The 15,000-nt window shown below is 39.6% G+C and overlaps 1 protein-coding gene across 2 annotated transcripts in view; it reads right to left on the bottom strand.

The window, feature by feature from the left end:
- Nucleotides 1–3,218: 3,218 nt before the first annotated feature.
- RRN3 (RRN3 homolog, RNA polymerase I transcription factor) overlaps nucleotides 3,219–15,000 on the bottom strand; it is a 28,071-nt gene continuing 16,289 nt past the window's right edge. The window contains exons 13-18 of one of the 2 annotated variants that reach the window (XM_004373270.3): nucleotides 13,983–14,113; nucleotides 12,873–13,057; nucleotides 10,209–10,317; nucleotides 7,577–7,729; nucleotides 6,533–6,620; nucleotides 3,219–5,654 (exon numbers count right to left, since the gene is read on the bottom strand). In XM_004373270.3, coding sequence (XP_004373327.2) covers nucleotides 5,472–5,654; nucleotides 6,533–6,620; nucleotides 7,577–7,729; nucleotides 10,209–10,317; nucleotides 12,873–13,057; nucleotides 13,983–14,113 — 849 coding nt within the window. In that variant the 3' untranslated portion in view covers nucleotides 3,219–5,471. The remainder of the gene's footprint in view (nucleotides 5,655–6,532; nucleotides 6,621–7,576; nucleotides 7,730–10,208; nucleotides 10,318–12,872; nucleotides 13,058–13,982; nucleotides 14,114–15,000) is intronic. The other variant, XM_023728481.1, reaches the window with a different exon arrangement.

Here is a 15,000-nt window from a genome sequence, read left to right as displayed (position 1 = left end):
GAGGATTTTTGTTTTCTTTATGTTGAGGTGTAATCCATACTGAAGGCTGTGGTCTTTGATCTTCACCAGTAAGTGATTCAAGTCCTCTTCACTTTCAGCAAGCAAGGTTGTGTCATCTGCATAACGCAGGTTGTTAATGAGTCTTCCTCCAATCCTGATGCCCCATTCTTCAAGTAGTCCAGCTTCTCAGATTATTTGCTCAGCATACAGACTGAATAAGTATGGTGAAATGATACATCCCTGACGGATACCTTTCCTGACTTTAAACTATGCAGTATCTCCTTGTTCTGTTCGAACGATTGCCTCTTGATCTATGTACAATTTCCTCATGAGCACAATTGTTCTGGAATTTCCATTTGTCACAATGTTATCTATAATTTGTTGTAATCCACACAGTCAAATGCCTTTGCATAGTCAATAAAACACAGGTAAACATCTTTCTGGTATTCTCTGCTTTCAGCCAGGATTCATCTGACATCAGCAATGATACCCCTGGTTTCATGTCCTCTTCTGAATCCAGCTTGAATTTCTGGCAGTTCCCTGTGGATGTACTGCTGCAGCTACTTTTGAATGATCTTTCAGCAAAATTTTACTTGTGTGTATTAATGATATTAATGATATTGCTTCATAATTTCCATTCAGTTCGATCACCTTTCCTTGGAATAGGCACAAATATGGATCTCTTCCAGTTGGCCAGGTAGCTGTCTTTCAAATTTCTTGGCATAGATAAGTGAGCACTTCCAGTGCTGCATCTGTTTGTTGAAACATCTCAACCAGTATTTTGTCAATTTCTGGAGCCTTGTTTTTCACCAATGTCTTCAGTGAAGCTTGGACTTCTTCCTTCAGTACCATCAGTTCTTGATCATGTTATCTCCTGAAATGGTTGAATGTCGACCAATTCTTTTTGGTACAGTGACTCTGTGTATTCCTTCCATCTTCTTTTGATGTTTCCTGCGTCATTCAGTATTATGCCCATAGAATCCTTCACTATTGCAACTCGAAGCTTGAATTTTTTCTTCAGTTCTTTCAGCTTGAGAAATGTCGAGCATGTTCTTCCCCTTTAGTTTTCTAACTGCAGGTCTTTGCACGTCATTCTAATACTTTACTCTGTCTTCCCGAGCCGCCCTTTGAAATCTTCTGTTCAGCTCTTTTACTTCATCATTTCTTCTATTCGCTTTAACTACTATATGTTCAAAAGCAACTTCCAGAGACTCTTCTGACATCCATTTTGGTCTTTTCTTTCTTTCCTGTCTTTTTAATGGCCTCTTCTTTTCTTCATGTATGATGTCCTTGATGTTATTCCACAACTTGTCTTATCTTCAGTCATTAGTGTTCAATGCATCAAATCTATTCTTGGGATGGTCTCTAAATTCAGATGGGATATCCTCAAGGTTGTACTTTGGCTCTCGTGGACTTGTTTTAATTTTCTTCAGCTTCAGCCTGAACTTGCATATGAGCAACTGATGGTCTGCTCTGCAGTCTGCCCCTGGCCTTGTTCTGACTGATGATATTGAGCTTTTCCATCGTCTCTTTCCACAGATGTAGTCGATTTGATTCCTGTGTATTCCATCTGGTGAGGTGCACATGTATAGTTGCCATTTATGTTGCTGAAAAAAGATATTTGCAGTGAAGCAGTTGTTGGTCTTGCAAATTCTATCATGCGATCTCCAGCATGGTTTCTGTCACCAAGGCCATATTTTCCAACTACTGATCCTTATTCTTTACTTCCAACTTTTGCATTCCAATCACCAGTAATAATCAATGCATCCTGATTGCATATTTGATCAATTTCAGACTGCAGAAGTTTGTAAAAATCTTCAATTTCTTCATCTTTGGCCTTAGTGATTGGTGCATAAATTTAAATAGTAGTTGTATTAACTGGTCTTCCTTGTAGGGATATGGATATTATCCTGTCACTGACAGCATTGTACTCCAGGATAGCTCTTGAAATGTTCTTTTTGACAATGAATGCAACGCCATTCCTCTTCAGTTTGTCATTCCTGGCATAGCAGACCATATGATTGTCCGATTCAAAATGGCCAATACCAGTCCATTTCAGCTCACTAATACCTAAGGCTCGATGTTTATGGGTTCCATTTCATTCTTGACAATTTCCAATTTTCCTAGATTCATACTTCATACATTCCAGGTTCCAATTACTAATGGATGTTTGCAGCTGTTTCTTCTGAGTCGTGCCACATCAGCAAATGAAGGTCCGGAAACATTGACTCCATCTATGGCACTAAGGTTGACTCTACTTTGAGAAGACAGCTCTTCTCCAGTAATCTTTTGAGTGCCTTCCAACCTGAGGGGCTCATCTTCTGGCGCTATACCACGCATCTGTCAGTTTGTCATACTGTGGGGGCTTGAATGTTGCTGTGATGCTGGAAGGTATGCCACTGGTATTCAAATACAGCAGGGTCACCCATGGTGGACAGGTTTCAGCTGAGCTTCTAGACCAAGACAGACTAGGAAGAAGGACCTGGCGGTCTACTTCTGAAAACAATTAGCCAGTGAAAACCTTATGAATAGCAGCAGTACATAGTGACCCTAAGAAACGAAACCAAACCCGTTGCTGTTGAGTCAAAGCCAACTCATAGCGACCGTATACGACAGAGCAGAACTGCCCCACAGGGTTTCCAAGAAGCACCTGGTGGATTCGAACTGCCGACTTTTTGGTTAGCAGCCATAGCATTTAACCACTTCGCCACCAGGGTTTTAAAAAACTGATCAATACCCAAGCCGCTCCCCTGGAGATTCTGACTTAACTGGTTGTGTAGGCCCAGGCATAGAGCTTTTCAAAGCTCCCTAGGTGATTCTAAGGCATATCCAGGGTTAAGAACCACTATTACCAGCAATGCCTGGCCAGGTTAGCACCCTGGCCCTTCCTCTCCAATGCAGATCTCTTAAGTTCATACCAAGGAGGTTGTTGTTGTTGTTAGGTGCCATTGAGTCCATTCCAACTGATAGCAAACCTATGTACAACAGAATGAAACACTGCCCAGTCCTGTGCCATCCTCACAATTGTTGCTCTGTTTGAGCCCATACTTGCAGCCACTGTGTCAATCCATCTCGTTGAGGATCTTCCTGTTTTTCTCTGACCCTCTATTTTACCAAGCATGATGTCCTTCTCCAGGAACTGATCCCTCCTGATAACATGTCCAAGGTATGTGAGATGAAGTCTCACTATCTTTGCTTCTAAGGAGCATTCTGGCTGTACTTCTTCCAAGACAGATTACCCAGGAGGTAATGTGGCAGAAATGGAAGTTATCTTTGCCTTGAGAAGACCTTTTCATGAAAGTGCTTCCTGTTTTAACCAGAGTTGACCTTCCGACAAGATAGCCACAGCTATCATTAACCAACTTCACATGCATTCTTTCATTGAATCCTCACCACCCTTACGTAGGTATTAGTTGTTTCCATTTTACAGCTCAGTAAACATGGGGCTCAAACAGAGGTCAGGTAACTTGCTCAAGGTCACAAAGGAAGAGAAGCCGGGTCTGACAGCCATGACACTTTATAAGTCACTCACTGGTTCTTCTGCCACACTTAGGGGTTGCCATGAGTTGGAATCAACTTGATAACTAACACCAGATGCCTGTACAAATTAAACACATCTCATTAAAGAACACCTAACCAGAACACAAAAGACAACAAAAGGAAACTGGAAACTCCTACCCCTCACTGAAAAGTATGTGGATCAGTAGGAGACATGAAGACATCAGAAGAACATTTATGTGAGAACTCTATTTATTGGGGTACCTCTCTTCATTACCATAAGAACAAAGCTCCAGATTAGCCATGTTGTTTTATTTTCACAATTCCTTTGAAATAAAAGACTTGTTTGTAAACATATCCTCGTATATTAAAACTACTTTCCAACCCACAAAGAAGACCCCACTTACCGTTAACTTTTGTAGACACATTTTTCATTTATTCATTTTATCTGGTATACAAAACTCCCACTTTTCGTTAGCAGTTAAAAACAGAGAATCTTGTTTCTCAGATGACTTTCTACCAAGTCACCAAAAGAAAGTCACCAATATCCAAAACTTTTTAAAGCAATAAAAATGTCTGTTTTCCAAAAAGATATTTACAGATTGAAATTCAAATTCCACGTCTGCCATCAATAGAATTATACAAGAGCACAAAAAGCCCTAGGAAAAGTAAAGTATTTAATTACAAAATATTTATGATCAAGAAAATACTGCTGGCCTTTAAATAAAGAATAAGAAATGTGGCAAAAAAATAAATATGTTTAAAGATGCCTATTTTCACAAGTAAAAAAAAGTACACTCATAAAGAACGAAGTTCAATTTTATGCATGAGCTTCGAAATGATTCTAGCAGTGCTTGCACTTATTTGTTACAAAGCGAGGTTGTCTCAGACTCTACTCTCTTGGGGTTCAGTTATAAAAATACAAAAAGAGTCTTGCCAGGAGAGGATTTCACCAAGCTGAATCCATGCCATGAAGAGCCCTTAGAGGTCACAGTAGTAACCTCGGCCTATCGTCTCTAACAAATCTCTTCCACCACTGGATAGTTCTTTCACATGACTGTAAGTTTTTTTTTATGTGCGGACAAAGAAATTCTCCAAATGACCAACAGATGCTGGCCACAAAGAACTTGCTTTAACATTCTAATACAAATGGGCAGTTCTAGTTCAAACAGTATTTTTGAGAGCCAAAGGGTAAAATACTATGTATTTTACAGAAGTCCAACCCTACTTTGCATCAATGTGAATTACAAATTACCTGGAAATCTGTTTTTCTTTTAAATCTATTTTTTTACACTGCACACGTGTACAATTCGTCTGACTCTTTTTCCCTAAATCCTGACTCTCTTCCCTCTGGGCTTCTGTTGGTCTGCAAAGTCCCTAGAGATCTCCTTCAGTGCCTGCCCCATCTTCTACGACCCAGACTAGCTCTGGCCATCTCCCTTTTTTCCTCCTATATCCTCTTCTCTGCACCCCACTGAGATCCCAACACACAAATACAATTACAGCAGCAGGCCAACAATGTAGCCAAGGAAAACACATTCTAGTGAAAGATTTTAAATAGTGTCCTAGAAGATTTTTCACTGAAAATAAATCAGATCACAAAACCGTGACTGGCTCTGACAAAGAAAAATCTATGTTAAAAATGCAATCTGTTAAGACTACTGCCAATGTTAGAAAAGTCTCAATAATTATGTCCAAGAGCTGTAACACACACAAAAAAGTATGTATTAAACAAAGCCTTAAATATTTATCACACTGTAAAACATTGCACATGATATTCAGTCTTTTCTCCTTTTGTCTGCAAGGGAAGCAAAAAGGAAAAGGAAAAAAAAAAACAACCCATCTGTCCAGACCCTAGATTAGGTCTAAGTTGAACATAAGATGCCCAAGGCATGTAGTTGTTCCAGATCAATGCGATGCCCAAACAGTATGAACCTTGGTACTGCAGGGCATGATGGGAGGAATGCTGCATCTCAATCACAAATCCGTGAGGTCAGAGGGGACTGGTCTGGCATGTATAACACCGGTGGGGAGCCCACACTACTTGAAGGACTTCGGAAGTGTAAGTCAAAGGAGCTTGGTGTTATCCCAATCACAGGATCGTTCTGGGGTACTTCACCTTTCAAAAAATCATCATCTTCATCTTCTACCATCTCCTGTGTGAAGAACAGAGATTATCAATAAGATCAAAAGGGGCAGTTTGAAAGATTCTGAGAATTCTTTGCCTCAGGCATGTTCTACTTCTGTAAAGATAAAAACGAAATAAAATTTTGAAAGCTTCCTCTGATACGCTCTTAAATTATGAACCACCCACATAATTCTCACCACACTTAGTTCATATTTGTTTAAAGTGAGATTTTTGAGCAGATTTTAAGCTCCATAACATGATGCATCTGTCTTCCTTGATGTTACAGCCCTTGTATCTAACGCAATGTGAAGGAATGAACGAATGAATGTTCTCCCTCCCAAATGCAAACTATAAAGGAAAAAAGGAGACAGGTACAGTAAAGATGACCTTTAATGTGGAAATAAGTGTGCTTCAAAGAAACAGAACAGTGATACTATTTATCACTGACGGGTACTGGAGGAAATGCTGCAGATCTGTACCTTTACCACACATTCATGATGATCTAGAAACTTAATGTAAACTGGTATAATTTCAACATAAGGCAATTTGAGATGGTTACGTGGTAATGATCAAGTGGTAAAAACCTAAATTGTATGCTTTTGCTGTGTATACTCTCAACAACACAAAAAATAAATTACTAAAAAAACAAGAATCTAAATTTGTGCAGTTAATAGTCATTTAAACTTCACTTCAAAGTCTGGATGTGATGTGTGGCTTAAACAACTAATTAAAAACTCAAAACCTCTTTCCCTAAGAAAAAATAATCTGAGCTTGGAATTTGATAAAAGTAGACTAAGTAACAGATAGTATTTATTTTTTAAGTGTAATATTGCTGTTTACCACCATTTGACTATGATCGTAACCACAAAGAAGATTGCTAGACAGTGTAACGAATCATAAATTCACCTTTTTAATGGGTTTCTTAACCTCCTGAAGCTCTTCAGCACTCATGTCTTCCCATATCTGATAAATAGGATCAATGAATTTCTTTGACCTGCCGACAAAGATCACATCAGTTAAATGAGATTTCGAGGTCAAGGTAAGTACTACAGTGAAGGTCAAAATGTATTTAAGCTCTTTTCTCACAAGACCTGCTTCACAAAATGAGGAAGTGAAAACAATGGCTCAATCATAATGCCAAAAAACACTACACGTAAATACCGTAACTAATGTGGCACTTTTGTTTTTTTAAGGTTCATGCACTCATACAGATGAATCTGTTTCTCATCTTTTCATTTCCAGATGAAACTGTTTCTAAACTTTGCAACTGACAACTGAGTTACAGCATATCCAAATAGTATTCTGAAACTTCCTTTTTTTATATCACTACAGTTATTTGCTAAAAAGAAGTCTGGAAAAAACAACAAATCTGGTTTTAGTCAACCAAGATCTGGTGGACCAGACAATCCCAAGTGTTGCTAGTTAGAAATGTGTAATAAGCAAAAATCCACTTTGTTACACAAATGCAAAGTTCAGACTGGCGTGGTGGTTTTCCAGAATTGCCCAACTAGACAGAACACTTTCGTTTATCCTGTGCCACAGTATGGGATATGGTCTCTAGAGGAAGGAACAAGTCACTTGGCAGACGAGCATTTGAGCTAAGAAAAGGCAGCACTCTCCGTCTCCTGGTACCTCCACTGGCACCCCCTTATATGTTTAAACCAACAGCTTTAAAGAAAAACACAAACAAAACATTCTTGGTGTCAACCTGGGCTCTTACTGAGGTAAAGACCTACAAAAAACCCCGCGTGACTATGGCACCCCACACACGTAATAGCCATTCTCTACTTTGGACCTGTGGCATATGTGAAAGGAGACCATGAGACTCTAAGGAACACCTCAGGAAGGACCACCTGTGATGAAGAGCCCTGAACCCCAGACCTGGGAAAAGCAAGTACGTATTACATTTAAATTCACTGCTGACAGCATCAAATGCCTAGCAGTACCTACCTCTTAAGAACACAGGGGTCAAAGGGGAAGAAGGTGTCAAGTGGGTTTGTGCAGGTTTGTACCGAGTCCCCTCCAGCTGTATTTCTAATGACTGGTAGCATCTGGCGGTTGTTCCTCTCGATGATGGTGTAACAGAAGACTAGCTGGTATTTACTGTGGAACACCGAAAAACAACACAGACTGAGCTGTCACTATGCTGGAATTACTCCGCATGGACGTGACTATTTATGTTAACAACTAGAATGACCACACAGATAGTGCCGAACATAATAAGAGCAAGAAAAAATAACACAAAGCAGAAAGTAATGCTAAATTAGGGAACAGTTCTCAGTGTCTACTATTTACAGATTTGATGAGGAGAAAGGAAATATGGCTATCACTTAGAAGCTCTAGGAGACTGAGTTATATTAGTCAACAAAAACTAAAATGTTTCCAAGGTACAACTCTAGTTTACATAATTATACAGCCTTCTCTCTTTCCTTTTTTTAACTGTTTGAAAAAGAATTAGGGGGTTGGTGAAAAAGAGATTCCAGATTTAGTGAAAGGGAATAATGCTTGTTCGTGAGAGACTTGGCTGTTGATAAAGAAGAAATTAGGACTCTGCTGAGGGATGTGGGGTCGACGGAATAAGGAACTCAGAAGTTAATTAAAAAAACAAACAAAAAATAGGCATTGGTGAGGGAGAACAGTTAGATACTCATAAGAACTTGTAATAAAAAACTAGGGTCATTATGTTTTGTACTCTTTTAGTGGTTACGTCCATATGACTTAGCAACTTTAAAAACCATTCAGTGACTACTCCTGAGATGAGAATTTAGCTCACTTCCGCCACTCTCTACCTTCTGCCCTTCCCTCCCATAGTATTTGTTCAAATATGTATTCCTAGCTCCTCAGGTCACTATTGCAACTTTAAGCAACATATGTCTATTTTTGTTCCATTAGCCAAGGACTGTCTGCTCCCGGTGGGAGTATAAATTAGCAACACCATGCTGGAGAGTCTGTAGAGTCAAGGTGAAGATGTGTATCTCCTACAACCCAGCAGCTGCACTTCTGGGTATGTGACAAGGAAGCGTATGTCTGTACACCAGACACACATATAGAAATGTTCCTAAGCCACTGTTGCCAACACTGAAAAACTTGCACAGCTTAAATCCCAACAAGCGAATCCATGTAAAATATTGAGAGAACATTACACAGCAGTTAAAATCAAAGGTATCTGTATCGTGTCAGTATTGGTGCATTTCAAAACCATTAGGTGAGCAAAAGCAGCAGCCACAGAACGAAACCTGAAGTCCTACGTACAGATCTTTCTTTTGAGCCACTGCTCTTGGCTTCACATCTGACCCCTAACTTCAGTTGCACCTGTCAACCCCAAATCCAGAGCCTCACACTCATCAACTGCAGCCCCTAACCCTTATTCTGAGTATACTCTAGGGGGCAGCTGTCTCCCCTTTGCTTCATCAGTCCTTACTCTTCCAGGTGCCTGTATAATCCCTCCCCTGAGAAATGTCCTCACTAACTACTCTTGCTGGCTGTGGGGTTAGTTGTTCCTTTTCTTAATCCTTTACTATCATTTTTGAAATTCTAGGAGACATAGGCCCTCATCACCTTGAACTACATGCTCCGCAAAGGAGAATTAAGGTTGCTGAATGAGGTGAGACTGAGGAATGAAAAGGAATCATTTTTGTCTTCTAATAGAATAGTCACTCATCTGTTGAGGACTTTAAGTTGTGGTCCTGCCTGAATACCCTGATTAAGTGTAACGGTCTCCAATTCACTTTCTACATGAAGCAGAGTAACAATGCTTCTGATGGAGCCAGAATGCCTGCATTCAAATCTCAGTTCTACAACAGTTTAGCTATATGACCTCTGGCCGGTTATTCAGCGTCTCTGTGCCTGTCTTCCCATTTATAAAACAAACCTGTGGCCATCGAGTCAATTCCGACTCATAGCAACCCTACAGGACAGAGTAGAACTTCCCCCATAGGGCCTCCAAGGATGTAATCTTTATGGGAGCAGACCACCACATCTTTCTCCTGCAGAGCGGCTGCTGGGTTCGAATCGCCGACGTTTCAATTAGCAGCGAGAAATTAACTACTTTGCTTCTTTCCTCCTTAACTACCAGGGCTCCTTTCCCATTTATAAAAACGGAGTTGTGTAAGGATGAAATGAGTTCCATGTAGAGTGCTTAGAACTGTGCCTGGCACACAGTAAACGCTATGTATTAGCAATAGCGACAAGGCCTGAGACGATGCTGTCTCTCACTAACGTAAATTATTGCTGGCCATCTGTCTCACGTGCAATTTATTTTTATTATTATGACAGGGGTCTCTCTGATAAATAAGCATCTTCGGATTGTACCTCTCAGCTTACTAGTTGCCTTACTGATTTCAAAATGCCCTGGCTTTTGTTGAATTATTTCCTTTGGATAAAAAGTAGTAGCAATTTCCAATGTCATCAAAATATAAAAACAAAGCTTCAATGCAGCATTTCCTGCAAATACTGGGCTATCTTTTTTTTTTTTTAATGTTGTGTTGTTACTGTTATTAATTTCACAGAAATTTAGTGGACTTTTACAATATTAACACAAATCTCCTTTTAAATAACTTCTAAGAAAATGTAAATAACTTACCTTGTGATAGAAGCAAAAAAGTTCACTACTGAGGGCAGGCAAATCTTCAGAGGGTTTAGCTGACTCATGACTATGCGTTCAAAATTTAGACTTTGAAGGTACCGCAAACCTTTGATTAAAAAAGAAAAGATTTTTTTTAAAGGTACAAATACAATTTAAAAAGAGGCTTGGTGGCATGACGGTTAAGCGCTCAGCTGCTAACTGAAAGGTTGGGGGCTCGAATCCACCCAGTGGATTCTTGGGAGAAAGACCTGGTGATCTATCTGCTCCTGTAAAGACTATAGTCTAGAAAACCCCATGGGGCAGTTCTGCTCTGTCACTTGGGGTTGCTACAGGTGAAATCAACTCGAAGGCACGTAACAGTAACAAGATATCTTTATAAGCACAGACTATTTCACAGATTAAAAACTATTTGTGAAAAAGCTTTAAATAAAAGTACATGTAGATACACATGTACAGCCACGAAGAACGTCACTAAGCTAACCACACTAGTTTATAACTAAGCCTGTTTTTTCAAAGGTGAATTAGAAAGCAGTTTATTCTTTTGAAGACCCAGTAAGTAAGGCATATGTTCCTAGTGGGCTATAAGCCTATATGTGACAGTTTGGAATTCAAGTACTGGTAAACTTAGCATATGCTGAGTTTATATGGGGGAAGAAAAGACCACTTGATCTCAGCTGACTATCATGAAACCATAAAGTCTTCCTGAGAGAGCAAAGTTTTTTAAACATCACATATGGTTATAATTATGACTGTAAAAACGTCTCCTCCTCGAATTCCTTCAATATATAAGCCAATCTGATAGGTAACAAAAGAAAAACCAGCAACTCCATTTTAACTTGCACGTCTTAAATTATTAGTGAAGGTAAGCATCTTTTTCAAGCGTGTATTAGTTGTTTGTACTTCAAATTTTCTTTACAAGGAAACTCTGGAGGTAGAAGGAAAACTTAGAATCACTGTCCTAGAACTAACGACTCTAATTCTCTCCTATATTAGTTCAACAAAGACACTGCACATAGAGGCAAGACCAACTTGAGTAAGTACATTTTTCTTAAAAGGAGTTTCTTTGATGTATAGTTTGATAAAAATGATGTAAATGAAATGATGTCATGGCTTCCAAGAAATCTATCTTCTTTAACCAAGATGCCAGCCATCTATTTACACAAAGAAAGGCAGAGATTTTACTAACCTCTCAAAGTCATTCTAGAAAGCCTAACCCTATCAGTGCTTCATATAACAAATTTTAACCTGCACATCTTTTTAGATGTATGCAGAATGTAAATAAATAAATATGTATGTACAAAAGTTTCGGTTAAGTGCTGTGGTTCTCAACCAGGGCCAGCTGCGCCCCCCAGGGCATTTGGCAATGTCTGGAGACAGTTTTCGTTTTCACAAGTGGGGTGGGGGGGTTGCTACTGGCATCTAGCGGGATAGAGGCCAGGGATGCTAAGCATCCTACAATGCCCAGGACAGCCCCCTTCAATAAAGGATTATCCCGGGCAAAATGATGCTGGTGCTGAGGTTGAGGAACTCTGGTTTACAGGAAACAGCCTATTAAATCATTTGAATTATTCGTGAAAATGAACAAAGTAACTTAAATTGCTTTAATTACGTTATTCTTAGGAACTATATCGCCTAAAACGTACTCATCTAATTAACAAGCTTCATTTGGTAGATTTAAAAGATAAATTAGCAAAACTGAACACTGGCATATGAATTCTCAACTCTTAGGTACAGGAGCACAGCTGTGTGACCACAGGCTTTTGATTCAGCTTCATCTGGGTTCAGATATGTGATTCTTGGGCAAGTTACTTCTCCATGCTTTGGTCTCCTCTTCTGTACAGTGGGAAGGACACCTGTACCTCACTGACCTGTTCCAGGGACAAGGGGAGGGTGCACAGAAAGCCTCGTGCACAGAGCAAGTGCTCAGCCTCACCTCTGAAGAAAGTGTCTTCACATTTCACACCGACTTAAGAGGCGACCCTCAAATCCATCAACTGTTAAAAGAGGAGGTCTAAGGGGCTTTTTTAGCTGCCGTGTAGTCAGCCCCCATCTTATGGTAACATCGTGCATAACAGAATGAAACGCCGCTAGTCCTGAGCCATCCCCATGATGAGTGGTGGATCCGACCTTTGTGCTCCAAAGGGTTTCACTGGCTCATTTTCAGAAGTAGACTGCCAAGCCTTTTTTCCCAGTTCATCTTAGTCTGGAAGCTCTGCTGAAACCTGCTCAGCATCATAGTAGCACACACGCCTCCAATGATGGATGAGTGGTGGCTGCACATGAGGTGCACAGGCCGGGAATCGAACCTGGGTTTCCCACGTGGAAGCAGGGAGTTCTACCACTGAACGACCTGGCCTATAAAAGTGTGCTATTACCATAGTTTTCCACATATAACATGCCCATGTAAGTAACGTGCCCACACATATAATGCACATAGTGTGCCTAATAATGCATGTGGGGGTTGTGTAGTTGGCAAAAATATGTATAATGCACGTTGTTTGAGTAAAATATAATATCTGTAAAAGTTTGAGTGCGTGTGCATTTTCTGGATCCAGAATTATCACCAAATTCTTAAAAAAAAAAAAAGCCATTCTAAAGGGTGACAAGTACACAATGAAAATCCAGTCTGTGTCCATACGTCTTAAAACCCTCTTCACTGACCTTCCTTCAGATTTCCACTTAAAAGCTGCTTGTGTCTAAAAACAAAAGTGTAGAACACAGCTTGACAGGCTGAATAAAACGGTCCATGGAGGGCAACATCACAAAAAGCCTTCGTTCCCGAATCCTGGTTATTAAGGTATATGTGCAGCCAGTTAACCAAAAGATCTAGGCATGATTTTACAGTACTAGAGAAAAGAAAAATTTAAGTTAACTTCACTTGCTTCATAAACAAACTAGCGAGACATAAAAACACACCATTGCCTACCATTATATGCTATGAAAAGTAAGCCTGAAGCTTCTTTATGTACCACCCCTGGGCATAAAAGAGAAGCAAACAAAGGAAGGAAAAGGATGGGTGGGTGGGAAAACAACCTTCCAGTTATACAAGGTAGAGCCTCGCGGATCTTCTAGAAACACGTAGGTCCCTAAGGATGTCTAAAGCCCCAAGGGATGGGGAACAGTTCTTCCTAGTCAACTCAGAAGGGCTTCTCCAGTGGCCTCCCAGCTTTCTATGTGATATAGCCAAAGAATGGGACATGTTACCAACATCCTATAAGGGAAAGAGTCTGGTTGACTTCACCATTCCCTTCGGGGTCCTGATGAAACCCTGAGGCCAACAATTTAGGGCCAGAATGGCCAGCGGACTTTTAGTTGTTGGGAGGATTTTTAACAGCATCCTTGCCCAAAGACATCTTCAGGGATTACTGGAAGAAACAGGCCCAGAGCTGGCCCTCCTGGGTAGGTCTTTCTATTACCTTTAAAAGGGTTTTTCTTCACCTTTAACAGATACAATTGATTCGGAATGCAAATGAAAAATGACAAACCTACAAAAAGAATCAAAACAGTATACAACATTGCACTATCCATGAAGTGCAACCACACAGAACAGATGACAAAAGCTTTACATATGAGGCTTTATATCTAAAAAAGAGATACTTTTTAAAAGTTGCCTCTTGGAAATATCAACATCTCTTAAAGAGTGGGGGAACAGACTTCTTCACAAGTAAAGGCAGACCAAAAAATAAGGCAGATATTTCTCCAACTTGAGACACTGCTATAATCTTTTTAAAGCATGATATGAAAAAGTACTTGGAAAATTAGGTTACTTACATAAGAGGAACAAATTTAGCTCTTGCCAGGAAGCTTCCAATATAATTTCCAGCAGCTTGCCTGATGATGGCAGGATTATTTGGATCCTGCAATTTTTTCCAGAGATGTTCCAAAAATGCTTCTGCAAATCCCTATAAAAAGAGAAGGTGTTAATCTGATCTTTCTTAATACCTAAGACACTCTGGTTACTAGAATCCTAAGATTTTAGATCACCAAGGAGGGAAAGTTCTGATACCTCAGTTACACTGCTAGATAATGAATAAAGTTATTATGGTGCTTGTTTTTAAAACACCCTGAGAAAATACTATTAAAAACAAACAGGCATCCCAAGTGTTAAATAATCCAGTGGATTCTAAACCTGGCTGAGCATCAAAATCAACAAGGCTACAGATTCAGTAGCTTTTGTGACAGGGCTTTGGAATCCACCTATTTTAAAAACTCTATAAGTGATTACTCATGCTCAGCCAGAATTAGAAACCAGTGATAACACTCGCAAGGAATTCCTTCTATGATACCTTAGAGTTCAAAGTATTCTTCCAGTCTTCAACTACACATATTGATCTCACCCAGAAAGAGAACTGTGGATTTAACTATAGTCTGTTTTCAACAAATTCCACTAATCATGGAAAAAAACAGACTAACTAAGCTTCCCTTTAACAAAGGGTACAAATCCTCTCCTTCCTCCAAACAGCTCTTTTCAAAAACTATTAACACACACTTCTGGGTAGTATGAGTTTATCCTTCTTGTCCATCACTAATACTCTCCTGACTGTTCTACGAAGCAACAAAAGAAAAGAAAGAACCGTCCATGATTGTTTTTCCCCAAAAAGAAAGCAAAAAGCCTAAAAAGGTTTAAAATTCTGGATTAAAAAGTTGGTTTGGGTTATTTAGGACTCAACCCTGGGAGATAATAAAGAAAATAAACAGCTAAATACTGCATATATGAGACTTTAATAAACTGAATTTTAATGAACTGAAAGGAAGGGCACCACCTAGTGGATGCAGGATGATATTTTCA

This window comes from Trichechus manatus, unplaced genomic scaffold (genome assembly GCF_000243295.1).
Source record: "Trichechus manatus latirostris isolate Lorelei unplaced genomic scaffold, TriManLat1.0 scaffold00024, whole genome shotgun sequence".
Lineage (NCBI taxonomy): Eukaryota > Metazoa > Chordata > Mammalia > Sirenia > Trichechidae > Trichechus > Trichechus manatus.
This window is presented reverse-complemented; position numbering and strand designations above follow the sequence as displayed.